The sequence below is a fragment of the Nelumbo nucifera genome, chromosome 7, assembly GCF_055504915.1.
Source record: "Nelumbo nucifera cultivar China Antique chromosome 7, China Antique-T2T, whole genome shotgun sequence".
Lineage (NCBI taxonomy): Eukaryota > Viridiplantae > Streptophyta > Magnoliopsida > Proteales > Nelumbonaceae > Nelumbo > Nelumbo nucifera.
This window is the reverse complement of record NC_142655.1, coordinates 49050013-49066765: the sequence shown is the minus strand read 5'-3', so window position 1 is coordinate 49066765 and position 16753 is coordinate 49050013. Positions and strand designations below refer to the sequence as shown.

The following is a 16753-nucleotide window of genomic DNA, read 5'->3' as shown; positions in this document are numbered from 1 at the left end:
ACAAAGCAGAAATAATATGATGTCAATACAAAACAGCAATAGCTGACATCTCTTAAATAAACTAATGGTCTAGGCCCTAATGAAGTACCTCTCATTCTGGTGCTTCCCTGGGAAGTAAATTCTTCCTACAACAGCTTTAGTGCGGGAGTCTGGTCAAGCGTTTCCTCACCTTATGGTCAACCTAAGCAAGCAGTTCAAGAGAGTAGCCAAAACGTTGACCTTCTGTAGTAGAAATTTGAGGTTCCAAGGGCCTCCCTCAATTGAAGATGAGGTAGGCTGATGTGGCTTGTTTTTATCAGAAGTATGGTTGCTTGATATTTTTATGGGAGAAGGCAACATGTAGGTATAATATATTGAAAACCAGAGAGTACATGAGGGGATAAACACTGATGCACAAGATATGGATGATCAGCTCTCCCCAAAACAACAACTATGTCAGAGTGTAGTTGACGCTATACGAAAAAAATCCCTAGTCCAGAATTTCAAGACCATCTGCTACAGTCTTTCTCTCCTTTCAAACAAATCTGAAGTGCCAAGAGTACCACGGTTTCTTGAGTCTTGTTTAGTAAGTTTTCTGATCTAAAGTATGAATTTTCAATGGAAAAAAGGAAGAGAGGTAAATAGGGAGCTTCCTTGCAAACTCCACCTGTTTTTGCTATGTGGAGGGATCTTGTGGCTGATCCAAACCATCTACCAAATGGGGGATCCACTGGTAGATGGTTTGGACCAGCCACAAGATCAACATGTCAAAATTCATTTGTCTTGGTAACTGTATTAAACTTCCCATTGAATACCTCCTAACAAAAAGCGCTAACTTTAGGGGGGATAGGTTTCTACCAAGTTTCCTTGGAATGAGAACTGGTAGAAAGGAGAATAGCACAAAGAAGAGAAAAAGGAAGCGCAAGTGAAATGGAAGGGTCCAACCACTATTTATCAAGGATTTTCAAGAGACTGGTCAATAAGTCAAATTCATTCTCTCTTAAATCTCTTTTGCCAATATACAGTAGATTAGACTTAATTTATAGTGGTCCCATATTATTTAATTGTTGTTTTCCTATTATTACTGTTGTTTTCTTTATTCTTTAGGCAGCAGGTATTGTGGTCATTGTATCTTGTTTTATTTAGTTGTAAGATGTAAAAGTGAGGGAGGAAGAAGGGAGAGAAGAAGAGAAGAAGAGGAAGAGGGTTTTAAGAGAAAGGGTGAGTTACTATTCACACCCCACAAAAACCTTTTATATAAAGATGAAATTTACATAAAAGCCCTTGAATGGGTGCCCAAATACAAATAATATAGAATAACTGAAATAACCTTGCCCACAATATATATTCTCAACACTCACCCACAAGCTGAGCATAGATTTCTATGATGCCTAGCTTACCTAGGTGAAGCAATCAACAAGTTGATCTTATGACTTAACAAAAGAGACATATTTCTCCATTGGCTATTCTCTCTCTCTGATGAAGTGTCTGTCAACCTCAATATGCTTTGTGTGGTTGTTAATGGTTTGATTACACTAGTTCAGTGCTAGGTTTGACGTAAGAAATAAAAAGAGAAGAAGAAGAAGAAGAGAAAGAAAGGATTTGGCCAGAGAGTAGAATCTCACACTCTTAGCCGACCCACCTTTTATTTATAGTCTATGCATTAGAACGCAAAAGACAACTTTGTCTCTCATTAAGTATGGAACACACAACTTAAACAAAGACAAAATAGACAACTCACCTTTAATTAAATGAAAAATGACTAAACTACCCTTATATTGTCAACTCTAACATTCCCCCTCAAGTTGGAGAGTATATATCATATAATCCTAGCCTGGTACATATGTAATACACTCTCCCCTGACTCAACCCTTTTGTAAACAAATCTGTCCACTGGTTTCCTGACCTTACAAGTGTTGTACTTATCACTCCATTGATCACCTTTTCTCTTACAAAGTGGTAATCAACTTCAATATGTTTTGTTCTCTCATGAAAAACTGGGTTAGAAGAGATGTGGACTGTGTCTTGGTTATAATAGTACAACTTCATAGGCTTGTCAATTGAAAACCCCATCTCCTGCAAAAGGTTTTTCAGCCACACTAGTTCACATGTAGTATGTGCCATGGCCCCTGTATTCAGCTTCAGCACTACTTCTTGCTACTATAGTTTGTTTCTTGCTCTTCCAAGTCACCAGATTTCTCCCAAGGAAGGTACAATACCCTGTAGTGGATCTCCTATTAGAAACAGATCCAGCCCAATCAGCATTTGTATACCCCTCTATCTCAAGTGTTCCCCTATTCTTGTATAACAGTCCACGACCTGGAACTCCATTCAAGTATCTAATAATCCTTAAAACTGCATCCCAATGTGGAACCTGAGGATGCTACATAAATTGACTCACCATATTACAAATGATAAATCTAGCCGAGTAATAGTCAGGTAGTTCAACTTACCCACCAATCTCCTGTACCTCCTAGGATCTTCAAACTTTTCACTTGCATTAGTACTCAACTTGACATTTGATTCCATAGGTGTTTCAGCCGCTGTAGCACCTAACAACCCTGTTTCTTCGAGCAAATCAAGGACATACTTTCTTTGGCACAAGTTAATACCATGTCTTGATCTTGCAACTTCTATTTCCAAAAAATATTTCAGCTTACCCGTGTCTATTGTTTGAAAGTGATCATGCAGAAAAGTCTTCAACCTATCAATCCCATTTTTAGAACTACTAGTTAATGACAATGTCATCTACATACACCACTAACAAAATCTTTCTAGCCTTCGATTCATAGCAGAACACAGAATGGTCTACCTTGCACTATTTCATGCTAAACTCCCTTACTACACTAAATTTGCCAAACCACATGTGGAGACTGTTTCAACCCAAAGATTTCCTTCTTAAGTTTGCAAACCTTACCATCCTCCCCCTAAGCAACAAACCCTGGTGGTTTCTCCATATATACCTCCTCAAGGATATCACCATGAAAGAAGGCATTTTTAATGTCAAGCTGAAAGAGGGGCCAATCATACATTGTTGCTAGAGAGATCAACATCCGATCTAAACCAATCTTAGCCATGGGAGAAAAAGTTTCCGTGTAATCAACACCATACAACTGAGAGTAGCCTTTTTACTAACCAAACCTTCAATTGTTCCACACTACTGTCTAGGAGATATTTCATTGTATACACCCACTTACATCCTACAACATGTTTACTAGGAGGGAGAGTGGTAAGCTCCCACGTGTGATTGTGTGCCAGTGTAGACAATTCGTTTTCCATTGCTTGGCGCCACCCTGGAGAGGTAATGGCTTCTTGGACATTCTTAGGAATGGAAACAAAAGATAATAGAGATATAAACTATTGATGGGAAGTGGAAAGGTAAGCAATAAAAACATAATGGGAAATAGGATGAGAAGTACAACTACGTTTATCTTTTCACAATGCAATGGGAAGATCAAGATCAAAAGGAGGGGTCACAACTACTAATTCTGTTGATGAGGAATGAATTGGAGGACCTAGTGCCATTCTATGAGTATACACTTGCGTGATTGGTGGCCTTTTTGTATTAACTTGCATTGGAGAAGACGACAATTGAGACACAACATGAACTGTAGGAATGGGGTCTTCAATTGGAACCGGAAGAGGAAGCACAGGAGGAGGAGGAGGAACATCAGAATTGGTAAGGAATGGGAAAGATTCAAAGAACGATGGGAGCTAGGGTTGTAACATTTATACCTTTTTTGGGTTCTGGAATAGCCAAGAAAGATGCATTTTGTAGCACGTGTGTCTAACTTATCTAGTCCAAGTCCTAAATTATCAACAAAATAGACACAACTAAAAACTCTGGGAGTAAGAAGGAATGGAGATAAGAGTAGGAAACAAGACTGAGAAAGGTAACTGACTTCCAAGGATAGACATGGGCATGTTGTAGGACGTAAGTGGGTGTACATTGTGAAGTACTTACCAGATGGCAGAATAGAAAGGTTGAAGGCCCGATTGGTTTCTAATGGTTACTCACAGTTGTTTACAGTCGACTATACAAAAACTTTCTCTCCAGTTGCCAAGATTGATCTAGTTGGGTTCTGATATCTTTAGCAATAATGTATAATTGGTCCCTATTTTGTCTTGACATAAAAAACACCTTCTTACATGGTGATCTTCTTGAGGAGGTGTATATGGAGCAACCACCAGGGTTTGTTGCTCCAGGGGGGATGGTAAGGTGTGTAAGAAGGCAATCTACGGGCTGGAACAATCTCAATGTGCTTGGTTTTGTAGGTTCGGTGAAGTAGTAAAAGACTTTGGTATGAAGTAGTGTCAAGTTGACCACTCAATATTCAACTATGAGTCTGAAGCTAGGAAGATTTTGTTGGTGGTTTATATTGATGATATTGCCATAATTGGTAGTGATAGTATGGGGATTGACAAACTGAAGGCTTTTTTACATTATCATTTTCAAACAAAAGATCTTGGTAAGCTAAAGTATTTCTTGGGATTAGAAATTGCAAGGTCGAAGCATGGTATTAACTTGTGCCAAAGAAAGCATGTTCTTGAGTTGCTAGAGGAGATAGGACTGTTGGGTGCCAAACTAGTTGAAACACCCATGGAACCAAATGTCAAATTAGGTATTGATGTAGGTGAAGAGTTTGAAGATCCTGGGAGGTGCAAAAGGTTAGTAGGTAAGTAAATGTACCTGGCGATTACTCAGCCAAGTATATAATTTGTGGTTAGCGTGGTAAGCCGATTTGTGGAGAATCCTCATATCCCACACTGGGGTGTAGTTCTAAAGTTTGTGCAATATTTGAAGGGAACCCTAGGTCGTGGTTTGTTATACAAGACTGGAGGTGGTCTTGAGATAGAAGGTTACATAGATGCTGATTGGCTGGCTCAGTCTCTAATAGAAAGAGTGATTTGTTTACAAAAGGATTGAATCGAGAAAGAGTGGATTATATATGTAACAAGTTAGGATTATATGATATATACTCACCAGCTTGAGGGGGAGTGTTAGAGTCAGCAGCCAAGAGAATATTTTAGGCTTTCTACTCTGTTATTAGAAGTTGCATTGTTCTTCTATCTTAGTTTAAGTTATGTGTCCCATACTTAATTAGGGACATAAGAGTCTTTCTACATCAAAGTCCCAAACATATAAGTACTTGTCTTTGCTAACAATCTCAGGGTTGTCAAGATTGCTTCCAATCTAGTTTGCCATGAGTGCACAAATCATATTGATGTGGATTACCACTTTATAAGAGATTTATCTCGTATGGGTCATATTACACTTCCTCGTGTGTTTTCAGGAATTTAGGTAGCAGACTTGTTCACCAAAGCTATGACAAGATCCAGACATACTTTTCTCCTAAAAAAACTGATGCTTGTTCCTTGGCATTAGTTTGAGGGGGAGTGTCAAGAATATACTAGAGATGAGGGAAACTACTGTTTTTTACTTTTATTTGTAACTTGGAAACACCATTGTATCATACTTTGTATAGATCATCTGTATAATATTTGTGCTTAATTCTTTTATGAGTGGACAGAATGGCCTGTTCATTCACTTAATATAAATATTCTTTTTCTGGTTTATGTCATTCATTCTAGAGAAACCTGTATAGGTGATCCTCCCTTCCTCTCCTTTCTCTATCTCTCTCTTGCTGCTTCTGACAGTACTTTCTTATATTTTGTAAATATATACCAACATAATTGTTTTTTCCTATCAAATACATGTCATCCCATCTTGAGTGAAGGATGATTCTAGTTGTTTCTTTTGAATTATGTTTTGCTTTTTATTTGTTCTAGTTACGTAATTCATTTAAAATGTTTTTCTTGATAACCCAATCATTTAAAAGGATTTATATGCTTTTGCAAACTTTTGAGTGAACAATATATTATTCTTTTCAATTTCAGGATGATACTGCCTTTGAAAAACAGAGTTCCCTATTTGCTTTGGCAATTTCAGATATTGTACTGATAAACATGTAAGTTCACATCCCCCACATGTTTTTCTATTTATTCTTCTGAACTGGTTTTTCAGTCGGTTTACATAAGTTATACTCTTCTAGGTGGTGTCATGATATTGGTCGGGAGCAGGCTGCCAATAAACCACTTCTTAAAACAGTTTTTCAGGTGCTCATATATTGTTTCTCTGTTATGGATCAATAGTCCATTATGCGCTGGTTATCTATAACAATCTTGCTTTCTTTTTATTCCTTTTCTTGTATTATAGGTCATGATGCGCTTATTTAGTCCTCGCAAAACAACACTGCTGTTCATTATTCGTGATAAAACAAGGGTCTGTAACCCAATAGAGTAGCCTCTCTTCCAGCTTGTATTTTAAGTATGAAATGAAGATTATGGTCTCCATTTCAATGTTTAACCTGTTCATTTTTATCCTGTAGACTCCACTTGAGAATTTAGAGCCAGTCCTAAGAGAAGATATTCAGAAGGTGGTTTTTGTAATATTTCCTTATGTTAATATTTGTTTATCTGCAACTTTTATAACTTATTTCACGTTGTTGTGGTAATCATGTATGCAGATATGGGATAATGTCTCTAAGCCTCAATCTCACAAGGATACTCCTCTCAGTGAATTTTTTAATGTGAGTCATTAGTAGAATCTGTATTGTGAAAGTCCTTTTTTGTGGATGTGTGTTTATTCTTATGATGAGTAATCAAATTATTTATTCAATGGTATGTGGAGCACATAAAGCCACCAGCATCAAAGGCCAAGATAGGATAACACCTCAGACCAAGGAGGGATAAGATTAATGAGAGTATAAAAGAGAGAGGAAAAAACTTAACAGGGATTGAAGTCTGTTGGCAAAAAGAAATAATTTTTCTGACTGCTTTGAACTTAAACATTTGTTCCAGCTTTCAGTACTATAAAATTTAATTGATTAACCATATGGACCTTGTCATTGGAAAATAAACCACATGAATTCCTTAATATTAAAATGGTCTTAATAATAGATTGGAAATCTATTCCAAATGCAATCATTTTTTATGTCAATTATTCTTCTAGCAAGAACACAGAAAAGATCTTTTCTTTCGTTTTTTATGATTCTTAACTGTTTAATTTTATTAAATATGCGTAAAAGAATGAATATAATTACAAAGAGGAAGTATTTAGGACAGCATTGCCACCTAATCCTTCCTGTTTTACACTCAAGAAATCCTGCTTTCTAGGTTGACAAGTCCCAATACAACTGATTTCTGCTCAACCCTTGCCTAGGGATCCAAGGATGCATTGAGTCCCCTAGCTAGACTTCTCACTTCCCTTATGACATGTCTTAATTGCCAAGGATCTGAATGAATATTTTCTGTTTAAGCTAATTCACCCCTTTCTTCCAGAAAAATAGGAATAGGAATATTGCCAAGCTTTTGGAGAAGTCATTCATTAATCTCCTGATGTCCCAGAAATGTGACACGCAGTTCACAGACTCACAGCAGAATCCAAACCACTAGTACTTCAGCAGGGAACTGATATTCATTCAGAGGAAAAGAGGATCACTTACAGTAGGTCGGTTCTTCGAGAGACCGCCGGCTCTCCCAAGCACTCTCAGAGTTCTGTACTCAGCAAAAGTCTCTCTTCTCCCCCTCCCAAAGCCCCTTCTTATACACATCTTATAGCAAAACTGCCTTCCATAATAAATGCCTAGCTGGCCGAAATATAAATGCCCCACTCTTCTTATTCCCACTAACAAGCTATAAACGCTAAATGCCCTATACTCTTCCTATTCTCAACTGACAAGCTATAAATGCCATAAAAACTCTCCTTATTCCCTCCAGCCATAAATTCCCCCATGTTCAGTTATTTCCCCCCCTGGCCGCCAACTGACCTTTCCCCTTCCTAGTGTATGTAAAATTAATTGGGGGCCTATCATTACCCGCCGCCCAAAGTCTAACCTTGTCCTCAAGGTTGAAATGAGGAAATTGGTCACGAAGTAAGTCAAAAGGCTCCCATGAATCTTCAAAATCAGGCAGGTCCTGCCAATGGATAAGCACTTCTGAACCAGTAACTCTAGGCAAAGTGGATGGGCGCACCCCCCGAATGGCTGCAGGTTCCACCAGCATTTCCATATCAGCTGACAGAGTGGAAGGAATCACGGGAGAAGAGATATGATTGCCAATTGCCTTCTTGAGTTGCGGGACATGAAAAACAAGGTGAATCCTTGCCTCTGGAGGAAGTTGAAGTTTATAAGCGACAGCACCAATTCTTTCCACAATAGAAAATGGTCCATAAAATCGAGGGGCAAGCTTTTCATTGGCTCGGCGAGCTAGAGACTGCTGGCGATAAGGTCGCACTCGTACATACACCGAATCCCCAACCTCAAAATTAACATCACAGCGGTTCACATCAGTCGAGTCTTTCATCTTTTGTTGTGCCCGGTGTAGATGAGCACACAACTCCCTAAGTATAGCATCTCGCTGAAGGAGAACAATTTCAACATCAGCATTAGCCGTAGAGCCAAGCTCATAGCGGATTAATGGAGGAGGATCATGCCCATAGACCACCTTGAAAGGTGTCATGCCCGCAGCAGTGTGAAAAGAGGTATTATAGCTGTTTTTTGCCCACGATATCCAAGAAGACCAGCGGGAGGGGGAATCAGCCGCAAAGCACCTCAAATAAGTCTCCAAACAGCGATTAACCACCTCCGACTGTCCATCTGTCTGAGGATGGTATGTTGAGCTATGACGCAATTCTGAACTCTGCAGGGTAAAAAGCTCGCGCCAGAAGAAGCTCATAAAGACCTTATCATGATCAGATACAATCGAGTGGGGAATGCCATGTAAACGGACTATGTTGTGCAGGAAGGCCTGAGCAACCGTGAGAGCTGAGAAGGGATGACTGAGAGGGATAAAATGGGCATACTTGGAGAGACGATCGACCACCACCATAATTGTATCAAACCCCTTTGATTTAGGAAGAGCCTCAATAAAGTCCATGACAATATCTTCCCAGATCTGTTCAGGTACGGGTAAAGGTTGTAAAAGGCTAGTAGGGGACATGGCTTCATATTTACTGTGTTGACACACATCGCAGGCCTGCACAAACTCTTGGACAGAACGCCTTATCCCCCGCCAATAAAATTCAGCTGCTATGCGCCTATATGTCCGGCGGATACCCGCGTGCCCTCCTACAACTCCCGAATGAAACTCCTTAAGCAAGAGGGGGATAAATGGGGAAGAAGTTGGCAGAACCAATTTACCATGATAACGTAGGTGTTCTCCAACTAAAGAATAGGTGGGATAGGCAACTGGATTCTGCTGTATGGTATGCTTGATGTTGGCCAGAAAAGGATCATCATCAACTTGCTCCTTAAGGTCATCAAAATCAAGAAAAACAGGTATTGTAAGTGAGTTTAAGTGCATTTCGGCAGGAACTCTGGATAGGGCGTCAGCCACGGTATTATCGGCACCCGGTTTGTACTGAATCTCGAAATCATAATTCATAAGCTTAAGAAGCCACTTATGATGCTCACCTTCGACAATCCGCTGCTCCAATAGATACTCGAGACTTCGCTGGTCGGTCCGAACAATAAAGCGTCTTCCAAGAAGATAGGGACGCCACTTTTTAATAGCGAAGACAATGGCCATCAATTCCCTCTCGTAGATAGATTTTGACTGTGCCTTCGGGCTAAGCTTGTGGCTATAAAAAGCTATAGGCTGATTATTCTGCATTAATACCACCCCAAGTCCTACCCCGGATGCATCTGTCTCGATCAAGAAGGCTGGGAAAAATCTGGAAGGGCCAACACTGGTATGGTCGTCATAGCCCGTTTCAACTCCTGAAATACATTCTCAGCCTCTGCATTCCATGAGAAAGCATCCTTTTTAAGTTGTTGCGTCAATGGCCATGCTTTTTTACTATAGTTACGCACAAAACGGCGATAATAGCCTGTAAGTCCCAAAAAACCGCGAAGAGCTTTAAGTGAAGATGGTTGAGGCCAGTCAACCATGGTTTGGATTTTAGAAGGATTGGCAGAAACACCAGCCACGCTAATAATATGACCCAGGTACTCAATGCTAGGCTGAGCAAAGATACATTTCTTTGAGTTGGCAAAGAGACGGTGGGCGCACAACATAGAGAAGACCTGTCGGAGGTGATCCGAATGGGCAGCTTCGGAAGTATTGTAAACCAAAATATCATAAAAAAATACTAGCACAAAGCGACGGAGGAAATCATGGAATACAGTATTCATTAATGACTGGAAGGTCGAGGGTGCATTGGTGAGACCGAAGGGCATGACAAGGAATTCGTAATGGCCCTCGTGGGTGCGAAATGCAGTCTTGGGAATGTCCTCACTGCGGACTTGAATTTGGTGGTAGCCCGAATTAAGATCAATTTTGCTGAAAATAGAAGCACCATGGAGCTCATCGAGAAGTTCTTCGGTGACTGGAATGGGGAACTTATCCGGAACCGTAGCACGGTTAAGGGCTCTGTAATCCACACAAAAATGCCAACTTCCGTCTTTCTTTTTGACTAAAAGGACCGGGCTCAAGTAGGGGCTTGTACTTGGCTGAATAATACCTGCAGCCAGCATCTCAGAGACAAGACGTTCAATCTCATCTTTTTGGAATTGAGGATATCTATAAGGACGAACAGAGATAGGAGAAGTGCCTTCCTGTAAGACAATAGCATGTTCCGTAGCCCGTGTAGGGGGTAAGCCCATAGGTATGCCAAAAATATCTTTGAACTCATCTAATAAGGCGGAGGTTGGCGGGGATGTAGGCAAAACAGAGTTCAGCGGAGGATCCACTATCTGCAATTGTTTTAATTCTATCAAAACCCCTTGTCCCTCATGTTGTAAGTTGTGCATCATGGCATGCAAGGATACCTGAGATGAACAGAGAGAAGGGTCGCCCTGCAACTTTACCCGGACACTTCCCAAATTGAGCTTCATAGACATGTTGCCCCAATTCATCACTGAGTCCCCGAGGGATGCTAACCAAGGAAAACCGAGAATGACATCCGTAGAACCCAACTTTAAGGGAAAGAAATCAGCAATGACATCCAATTCGGGTAAGTTGAGGCAAACTTGACGGTAGACTCCGGAAGTTCTCACCTCATCACCATTTCCCATATGAACTCCAAATTCGTGTGTAGGGGTGCGGGGTAATTTTAATTCTTCCACTAAAGTTGCGGAGATAAAGTTGTGGGATGCACCCGAGTCTACCAATATGACCACCTCACGTGACAAAATGCGTCCACGCACCTTAAGGGAATTTGCCGCACACAACCCAACAAGAGACGAGACACAAAGTGCGGCTGATTCTGGAGCCGGAGCAATTTCAGTGTCCTTGGAAGTGCAGTCCAAATCAGAATCAAGTTCCTCCACGTCATCTTGAACCCATAAAACCTGAAGTGATTTCTGAGCACAACGATGTCCTGGGCTGTATTTCTCGTTGCAACAGAAGCATAGACCCTTCGCTCGTTTCTGCTGCATCTCTTTGTCGGTCATCTTTTTGAAAGCAGGAGGTGGGGCCTTAACAATAGGGGCTGGTGCAGGAGAAGGAGGGATTGCGGCTCGTGTAGGTCGGGTGACAGCAGAAGTAGTCACTTGTGAAACCTATGAGTTAAAGTGGGTTCCAGAGAGGGACGTCGCGGGCCCACGAGGATATGAACTGGATTGATAGGCCCATAAGGCCTGATTCTTTTCCTCAATTTTCTGGGCTGCAACCATTTTTCTAATCAGCCCAACGGGTTCCATCTGTTGGAGTTTGGCCTGGATATCTGGGTGCAACCCATTCACAAAGGCTGCTTCAAGGACTGATTCTAGTAGGTCACGTAAGGGGGCAGAAAGCACCTCGAAATGGCGACGATATTCCTTGAAAGTAGTGGATTGACGTAATGATAGAAGCTGCTCCTGCAAGTTTCCCTCCTGAGTTGATCGGAAATGTTCAAGGAGGAGTTCCTTGAATTCTGCCCAGCTATGAAAGGGTTGCCGACCATCCTCCCAATAATACCACGCCAGTGCATCACCCTCTAAATAGACCACCGCTGCTCGCAGACGTTCCGCCGGAAGCAAGCCATTAATCTCAAAATAGCGCTCTGCGCGAAAAAGCCAGCCGTCTGGATTTTCCCCATAAAAAATAGGCAGCTCCAACTTCCGAGGAAGTGAATCAGAAGTATGTTCCGGGACTGTCGAAAGCTGCACCCTTCCCTTTGTCAGCCGCACGACTTGATGCGGATATAGGAGGAACATTGTCAATTGTAGACAAAGGAGCTGACAAGGACTGTTGCTGCAGCAACAGATCAAAACGCCTTACCAAGTTTTGAACACCTCCTTCCAGGGATGTGATCTTCGACAGTCCAGCTGTCATCTCATCACGCAAGCCATCCACTTCAGAATGCAGAGAAGTCAAGCGTTCTTCGAAACCCTCCACCTGCGATGCCACTTCCTTAGCTGTCACCATGGCCGAGGAAAGACGTGCTCTGATACCAGTGATATGTCCCAGAAATGTGACACGCAGTTCACAGACTCACAGTAGAATCCAAACCACTAGTACTTCAGCAGGGAACTGATATTCATTCAGAGGAAAAGAGGATCACTTACAGTAGGTCAGTTCTACGAGAGACCGCCGGTTCTCCCAAGCACTCTCAGAGTTCTGTACTCAGCAAAAGTCTCTCTTCTCCCCCTCCCAAAGCCCCTTCTTATACACATCTTATAGCAAAACTGCCTTCCATAATAAATGCCTTGCTGGCCGAAATATAAATGCCCCACTCTTCTTATTCCCACTAACAAGCTATAAATGCTAAATGCTCTATACTCTTCCTATTCTCAACTGACAAGCTATAAATGCCATAAAAACTCTCCTTATTCCCTCCAGCCATAAATTCCCCCATGTTCAATTATTTCCCCCCCTGGCCGCCAGCTGACCTTTCCCCTTCCTGGTGTATGTAAAATTAATTGGGGGTCTATCATCTCCATACTCAAGTACAACCAACAAAAACATGGGTTCCAAACCACCAAATAATCATGTATGATGTAGTCATTTTGGGTGAGAGACAATGAAGAATATGCTTGATACATATTTATATCTTGGTAGGGTAAATCTATGATGCTGGAAAGGCATGATACCGGAAGAGCTTTGACTAATCAAAACCCCTGATTGTTTACTACTTTTATGATGCCGGTTGATTGGTTATAAGCTTTCTGGTATCATAGTCAAATTGGAAATTGTTCGGTTCTCATGTTTAAATCTTGACTTACAGGTGGAAGTGACAGCTTTAGCCAGTTTTGAAGAGAAGGAAGAGCTATTCAAAGAGCAGGTAGCTCTTTAAATACAATGATTGATTTACATACTTTGCAGTTTTTTTCACCATTTGTGCCTTTTGTGTATGGGATTTGCATTGTAGATGATAATTTTGCTCACGTAACTCAACTTTTATGCATATATGGTCTTTGTATACATTAATATCAGTGTTATTAATCCAGTGCCTCACTGACTAGTTTTTAGGCATGTCTAGTTGATTTGATAACTAAACCCAAAAATGATATGTCCTATACAAAATCAAATAAAAATTAATTATGTTGTTGACTATGTCGACTAGTTTCTTATGAACTGATCAGTCTAGCTGTTAGTAAACCCTAGAAGATTCTAGGTTAAAGTAGAGAAGAAGAAAGAAAAGAGAAAAGAAGAAGAAGAAGAAGAAGAAGAAGAAGAAGAAGAGAGAAAGGTTCGGCAAGACTAGAAGTGAGTCAAAATTACACTCCCCTAGCTGACCCACTTGTATTTATTCAAAAACATAGAGTTATAGGAAAGACCATTTTGTCCCTCATAGAAGATGGGACACAACTTAAACTCAGATACAATAGACCTTTCACTCTCAAGCAGATAATCCAGAATGACCAAAATACCTCTGACTCGAGCATTCTAACACTCCCCCTCAAGCTGGAGAGTATATATCATATAGTCCCAGCTTGTTACAAATGTAATTTATTCTTCCCCGAGACAATCCCTTTGTGAAGAGATCTGCCCACTGATTTCCTGAGCTCACATGAGATGTGGTTGTCACCCCACTTATCACTTTCTCTCTTACAAAGTGACAATCAACCTCAATATGCTTTGTTCTCTCATGAAAGACGGGATTGGAAGAGATGTGTACAGCAGCTTGGTTATCACAGTATAATTTCATGGGTTTGTCAATTGAGAATCCCATCTCTTGAAGCAAGTTCTTCAGCCATATACTAGCTCACATGTGGTATGGGCCATTGCCCTGTACTCTGCTTTTGTACTACTTCTTGCCACCACTGTTTGTTTCTTGCTCTTCCAAGTTACAAGATTGCCACCGAGGAAGGTACAATACCTTGTAGTTGATCTCCTGTCTGATATAGAACCAGCCCAGTCAGCATCTGTGTACCCTACTATCTCAAGAGTTCCTCTACTTTGGTATAACAAACCATGACCTGGAGCACCTTTTAGGTACCTAACAATTCTCAGAACAGCTTCCCAGTGAGGAACCCGAGGATGTTGCATAAACTGGCTCACCACACTCACAGCAAATGATATATCTGGTCGGGTAATGGTCAGGTAGGTCAATTTGCCCACCAACCTTCTGTAGTCCCATGTTCATCTCTACTCTAAACAGTCAAGGGTGCCAAACCTCCAAGAAATAGAAAGATATAAAAGAAGAAATGAGAGGGAAGAAATTGGAAACATACTTTACCCTAAGTTAAAGCATCCTTACCTTGTATAGGCTTACATCAAGGTGAATCACACCCTCCCAGCAATTTTAACTAACTTCTCGCTTGCCATATGCCACTTGACATCATGGTCCCTGGTTGTAGAACTTTCTGAAGTGCAGGAACCAAAATGTCTTGGAAGATGGGCCTGGGCTGCGACTGTGGCCTTAACAATAGCCTCTTGCCTGCAGATCAACTGTCCTCACATCCTCCAGCAGCAAATTGGACCACAAAACTAGTGCAGGTCAATGATTTTATGGATCAGTACTTGCAACTTTTGTCCTCTATGATGTCTAGAAGGGTGGAACTGCACATCATGTCCCTCAGAACTAACTTCTTGAGCACTAAGACATGATTCAATTTTGAGGATGAAGAGAGCTCTAGTTTGTAGGCCACTGTTCTGCTCTGCCAAGGATGCAAATAGGGCCTAACTATCATGGTTCAATTTATGCCAAGCCTGTCTTACCACTGTTTATTGCCTCTAAGGCTGGAGGCAGAGAAAAACAAGATCCTCAACTTGAAAACTTTCCCTTGTGGAATGCAATGGGAAGATCAAGATCAGCTGTTACATGAGTGTTAGGTAAGGAAACATCATCAATGGGATCAGACATCAAAGGCAATAATAGGCTCAAGAGAAATACCTGGAACTGTATTTGTCGAACCTTGGATCAAGTTCTTCCGTTGGAGCATGTGTGGAGTCAAACCTTTTGTGATGACACTAAAAGAACTGTGAGGCAGGCTATAGTGGATCAGGTAGTGGGATAGGAGCTGATGGTGGAGCAACAGGTGGAACTGATGGAGCTAATGGACCAGATGAAGGAACAAGAAGAGGAATAGACTGTGAGCTCTCCTCCCCAAAGAACTCCCCCTAAGGAGAGCCACCAAAGAAAAAGAACGTAGACTCATAAAAGGTAACATCCATATTGACAAACTTGTTCCCTGATGTTAGTGTTGACTAAATAAGGGTAGAGTGGTCATTTAATTTTTATCAGTATGGTGATATGTCTTTGAGTTAGATGATGTGTCCCATACTTAAGTAGGGGCATAAGAGTCATTTGCATGTAAATTAGAAAGGCTAATACACCCTGGCCGAATGTAGAGAACAGATTTTTCTCTTCAGTTCGAACCAGGTTCTCTCCTCACTCTTCTTTCTTTCCTCTCTTTTCTTTTCTTCCTTCTTTTTCTTTTTCTTCCCTGATTAATCTGGAGGCGACAGGTTTACAGATCTGAACTTTATCATGGTATCAGAGCTTTATTAGATTGGTTCGGATCTGTACAGTCTCTGTGCGCCCTAGTTGAGGTTTTTGCTGATTTCTCTTAGGGTTTTTGGAGTTTGTCAAAAAGGCTGAAAAGGAGTGGTTGTTTTCTCCTTCTAGAGGTTCTAATGCCTCTAGCTGAGTGTGGTGTGGTCGTTTCAGGTGGCTGGTAGGGCACCCTCTGATGGACTGACGAGGGTTGCTACAGTAAACTCGTGATCTATGTTCAGGCATGTGGTTCAGACAGGTGGCCGGAGGTATATGGAGTGCTGTGTGATGTTCTTGTGTGTGGTGGTCTCTTGTGAGGTGCTGAAAGAGGAGACTGTTTAGCTACCATTGCTGAAATCTGTAACAGTGGATGTTTCAGCAATGGTCAGCCGCAAGTGTTGTGGGATAATGGTGATTGCTCAACTATAGGAGTGTAGTGTGGTGGGTGTTGGTGAGTTTGGGTAACATATTAGTGTGAATAAAAGAAAAATTAATATTTTTTTCGGCAGCCATGGGAGACAGCAGTGAATACAAATCTGTTATGGTCCCTCCTGACTACTTGAATGTGCAAATGACCTCCATCAAACTGAATGGAGAAAATTATGTCCCTTGGGCCAAATCTGTTGAAGTGTTTCTTAGAGCTAAGAAGAAAGCGAAACATGTGAGAGAAGAAAAACCTCTAGTTGAATTCGAAGAATACAATGATTGGGAACAAGCAGATGTACAAATTATGACTTGGTTATGGAACAGCGTGGAACCCAAGATTAGTGTGAACTTTATGTTCTTAGACAGCCAAGGAGATTTGGGATCATGCAAAGAAACTTTACTCAGGGCTGGACAATTCCACTAGGG

At 41.2% G+C, this 16753-nt stretch overlaps 1 protein-coding gene across 3 annotated transcripts in view; it reads left to right on the top strand.

The window, feature by feature from the left end:
• LOC104608098 (protein ROOT HAIR DEFECTIVE 3 homolog 2) overlaps positions 1 to 16753 on the top strand; it is a 106062-nt gene that overhangs the window by 18759 nt on the left and 70550 nt on the right. For all 3 annotated transcript variants that reach the window (XM_088891200.1, XM_010273977.3, XM_088891201.1), the window contains exons 4-9: positions 5878 to 5948; positions 6033 to 6096; positions 6197 to 6262; positions 6369 to 6416; positions 6507 to 6569; positions 13187 to 13243. In XM_088891200.1, the coding sequence (XP_088747326.1) occupies positions 5878 to 5948; positions 6033 to 6096; positions 6197 to 6262; positions 6369 to 6416; positions 6507 to 6569; positions 13187 to 13243 (369 nt within the window). The remainder of the gene's footprint in view (positions 1 to 5877; positions 5949 to 6032; positions 6097 to 6196; positions 6263 to 6368; positions 6417 to 6506; positions 6570 to 13186; positions 13244 to 16753) is intronic.